General features: G+C 49.6%; 1 protein-coding gene across 1 annotated transcript; it reads right to left on the bottom strand.

Moving 5' to 3' along the window:
- Positions 1–1,086: 1,086 nt before the first annotated feature.
- LOC135534707 (protein FAM83A-like) lies at positions 1,087–3,775 on the bottom strand (the record flags this gene model as incomplete). Its single annotated transcript, XM_064961610.1, is given in 4 exon segments — positions 1,087–1,254; positions 1,839–1,981; positions 1,984–2,112; positions 3,210–3,775. Coding segments are annotated over 4 exon segments (687 nt in total), but the record flags the coding sequence as incomplete, so codon positions are not given.
- Positions 3,776–4,623: the final 848 nt, after the last annotated feature.

Here is a 4,623-nt window from a genome sequence, read left to right as displayed (position 1 = left end):
ACATTTACATTTAAGTCATTTGGCAGACGCTCTTATCCAGAGCGACTTACAAATTGGTGAGTTCACCTTATACATCCAGTGGAACAGCCATTTTACAATAGTGCATCTAAATCATTTAAGGGGTGAGAAGGATTACTTTATCCAATCCTAGGTATTCCTTAAAGAGGTGGGGTTTCAGGTGTCTCCGGAAGGTGGTGATTGACTCCGCTGTCCTGGCGTCGTGAGGGAGTTTGTTCCACCATTGGGGGGCCAGAGCAGCGAACAGTTTTGACTGGGCTGAGCGGGAACTGTACTTCCTCAGTGGTAGGGAGGCGAGCAGGCCAGAGGTGGAGCGGCAGGTTGCAACTTTTCAGTTACTGGCCCAACGCTCTAACCACTAGGCAACCTGCCGCTCTAACCACTAGGCAACCTGCCGCTCTAACCACTAGGCAACCTGCCGCTCTAACCACTAGGCAACCTGCCGCTCTAACCACTAGGCAACCTGCCGCTCTAACCACTAGGCAACCTGCCGCTCTAACCACTAGGCTACCTGCCGCTCTAACCACTAGGCAACCTGCCGCTCTAACCACTAGGCAACCTGCCGCTCTAACCACTTGGGCAACCTGCCGCTCTAACCACTAGGCTACCTGCCGCTCTAACCACTCAGGGCAACCTGCCGCTCTAACCACCAGGCAACCTGCCGCTCTAACCACTCAGGCTACCTGCCGCCTTTAACCACTAGGCAACCTGCCGCTCTAACCACTCAGGCAACCCTGCCGTTTAACCAGGGGCAACCTGCCGTCTAACCACTAGGCAACCTGTCATTTAACCACTCAGGCAACCTGCCCGTCTAACCACTAGGCAACCTGCCGCTCTAACCACTCAGGCTACCTGCCGCCTAACCACCAGGCTACCCGCCGCTCTAACCACTAGGCAACCTGCCGCTAACCACTCAGGCAACCTGCCGCTCTAACCACTAGGCAACCTGCCGCTCTAACCACTAGGCAACCTGCCGCTCTAACCACTAGGCAACCTGCCGCCCCACCTTTTGCAATCATTAGTGTCATCTAAATATCATGATGAAAATAACCATTAGCAGAGACTCACAGTGAGGTGATTACTGTTGATCTGTAGTGTCTCACACATCTTGACAAAGACCTGCAGGTTGATATGGTCCAGGAGCAGGTAGACAGACACATTCCTCTTCCTGGTTGCCTCCAGGATGTCACAGAACATCTCCACATCACTGAATGTGTCCATTACAATGGCCAGAACCTGCAGACATATACATTTACATTTAAGTCATTTAGCAGACGCTCTTATCCAGAGCGACTTGCAAATATCACATGTTTGCTGTGATTCGTATCTTCCACATTATTAGTTGTCATTATTGTACTTGGTAATTTAAACTGGGTGGTTTGAGCCCTTGAATGCTGATTGGCTGACAGCCATGGTATATCAGACCGTATACCACGGGAATGACGAAACATTTATTTTTACTGCTCTAATTACGTTGGTAACCAGTTTATAACAGCAATAAGGCACCTCGGGGGGTTGTGGTATATGGCCAATATACCACGGCTACTGGCTGTATCCAGGCACTCCGCGTTGCGTCGTGCATAAAGAACAGCCTTTAGCTGTGGTATAGTGGCTATATACCACACCTCCTTGGGCCTTATTGCTTAATTATAGACGATACTGAATCTGCTTGATCAAACTCTCAAAACATCATTATCCAACTTTCAGGGCATTCAGACATCAGCATCTTTCTAAAAGTCTGCAAAAATATAATGCAGGTTTAATCATGAGAGTAGATTGACATCTCCAAATGAGTTACCAGTGAAAGTTGTATCACGTACCATTGTGGCCTTGCTGATAAACTCTCTGAGCAGGTCTTTCATGCTGGCTGCTCTATCAGACTGGAAGTAGACCTCTACACTGGGTTCACCCTGCAGGCGGTAGCTCCAGTCCTCTGCCGGCCAGCCATGGTCCAAGCCAGGGGCTCGCTCTCCAACACCGATGGACAATAGGTGTTTGTCTGGGAAGAGGTGGTGGGGCCCTCTGCCTGGTCGTCGTTCTCCGTCCCACACAGACTGCTGGTGCTCAGGTCTGTAGTGTTCTCCAGGATATAACCTTTAAAGAAACATACGTGATAATACATTGGCTTTATATCTAGTGCTTTTTACACAATGCTTTTCAGAGAGGAAGCCCTTTACAGTGACAAATACAGTACTAGAACAGACAGATGGGTTTAAAGTAGATAAGAGGAGGCAGGAACAGACTGAGGGTTTAAGGTAGATAAGAAGAGGCAGGAACAGACTGAGGGTTTAAGGTAGATAAGAAGAGGCAGGGACAGACTGAGGGTTTAAGGTAGATAAGAAGAGGCAGGGACAGACTGAGGGTTTAAGGTAGATAAGAAGAGGCAGGGACAGACTGAGGGTTTAAGGTAGATAAGAAGAGGCAGGGACAGACTGAGGGTTTAAGGTAGATAAGAAGAGGCAGGGACAGACTGAGGGTTTAAGGTAGATAAGAAGAGGCAGGAACAGACTGAGGGTTTAAGGTAGATAAGAAGAGGCAGGGACAGACTGAGGGTTTAAGGTAGATAAGAAGAGGCAGGGACAGACTGAGGGTTTAAGGTAGATAAGAGGGACAGACTGAGGGTTTAAGGTAGATAAGAGGAGGCAGGACCAGACTGAGGGTTTAAGGTAGATAAGAAGAGGCAGGGACAGACAGAGGGTTTAAGGTAGATAAGAGGCAGGAACAGACTGAGGGTTTAAGGTAGATAAGAAGAGGCAGGGACAGACTGAGGGTTTAAGGTAGATAAGAAGAGGCAGGAACAGACTGAGGGTTTAAGGTAGATAAGAAGAGGCAGGGACAGACTGAGGGTTTAAGGTAGATAAGAAGAGGCAGGGACAGACTGAGGGTTTAAGGTAGATAAGAAGAGGCAGGAACAGACTGAGGGTTTAAGGTAGATAAGAAGAGGCAGGGACAGACTGAGGGTTTAAGGTAGATAAGAAGAGGCAGGGACAGACTGAGGGTTTAAGGTAGATAAGAAGAGGCAGGGACAGACTGAGGGTTTAAGGTAGATAAGAAGAGGCAGGGACAGACTGAGGGTTTAAGGTAGATAAGAAGAGGCAGGGACAGACTGAGGGTTTAAGGTAGATAAGGAGTTGGGAACAGACTGAGGGTTTAAGGTAGATAAGAGGAACAGAGTAGAAAAAAAGATCAACCTTTCTCCTCCTTGGACAGGAAGTCCACCTCGCCCTCTCCGGCCAGTACTTCCTGGTACATGTCCAATCCCTGGTTCAGCAAGGCGTCCATGGCCAATCTGGTGCTCTCGTTGTGGCTGAGGTCAACGTCGCCCGACACCAGGGACACAGATGGGTTTTTCATCTCCTGTACACGCCGCCTCACCTTTCCAACCGGCTTGGACTTCAGGTACCACTGAACAGACAGGCCGTTGCTCTGCAGGTTCATAGTGAAGCTGTACACGGCTCTCTGATCAACACGTATTACCTGGAGTTACCTACTGCTGCTACTGAGTGAAAAACCCTAGTGGAGACAGACAGGGATGGAGTAGCAGCGGTGAGGTTTCTGAGCCCTGCCCCCCTCAATCAATTGTACAGTTGGCTACACCCATAGAAGTAGAATTACATTGACTTGAATGGGGATGCCCGGTCTAGTATTGTTATTTCTATGAGGACATTCCACCTGTGGGTTGCAGTGTGCTGGGGGGGACAGGTGAGCTGTTATGGGAGTGAGAGCGTGACAGAGACCTGCTGTTTAAAACACTCCCTCCCTTAGTGGGGAGAGAAGTTTAGTTGAGTGACAGAGGTGAACATGACTGTCTGATCAGCTCAGTGGAGGCTGATAACACCTGACTGCATTCTTCAGACTTGTCACTGCAATGTGAGTCTATCACTCTCTCTCACTGTGTTGAAAGCGTTCCACAGGGATGCTGGCCCATGTTGACTCCAATGCTTCCCACAGTTGTGTCAAGTTGGCTGGGTGTTGAAACTGTTGAGCGTGAAAAACCCCAGCAGCGTTGCAGTTCTTGACATACTCAAACTGGAGGCGCTTGACACCTACTGCCAGACCCCGTTCAAAGGCACTTCAATCTTTTGTCTTGCCATTTCACCCTCTGAATGTTACACAATCCATGTCTCAAGGCTTAAAAATCCTTCTTTAACTTGTCTCCTCCCCTTCACCTACACTGAAGCCAAGTGATTGTTACTCGCCCCGTGTGTGTATCCCAAGTTGCCGTTACTCGCCCCGTGTGTGTATCCCAAGTTGCCGTTACTCGCCCCGTGTGTGTATCCCAAGTGGTCGTTACTCGCCCCGTGTGTGTATCCCAAGTTGCCGTTACTCGCCCCGTGTGTGTATCCCAAGTTGTGGTTACTCGCCCCGTGTGTGTATCCCAAGTGGTCGTTACTCGCCCCGTGTGTGTATCCCAAGTTGCCGTTACTCGCCCCGTGTGTGTTTCCCAAGTTGCCGTTACTCGCCCCGTGTGTGTATCCCAAGTTGTGGTTACTCGCCCCGTGTGTGTATCCCAAGTTGTGGTTACTCGCCCCGTGTGTGTATCCCAAGGTGTGGTTACTCGCCCCGTGTGTGTATCCCAAGGTGTGGTTACTCGCCCCGTGTGTG

The sequence above is a fragment of the Oncorhynchus masou genome, unplaced genomic scaffold (assembly GCF_036934945.1).
Source record: "Oncorhynchus masou masou isolate Uvic2021 unplaced genomic scaffold, UVic_Omas_1.1 unplaced_scaffold_3849, whole genome shotgun sequence".
In the NCBI taxonomy this organism is placed as follows: Eukaryota; Metazoa; Chordata; class Actinopteri; order Salmoniformes; family Salmonidae; genus Oncorhynchus; species Oncorhynchus masou.
Note: the sequence above shows the minus strand (reverse complement) of the source record. Positions and strands in the feature narration are given on the sequence as shown.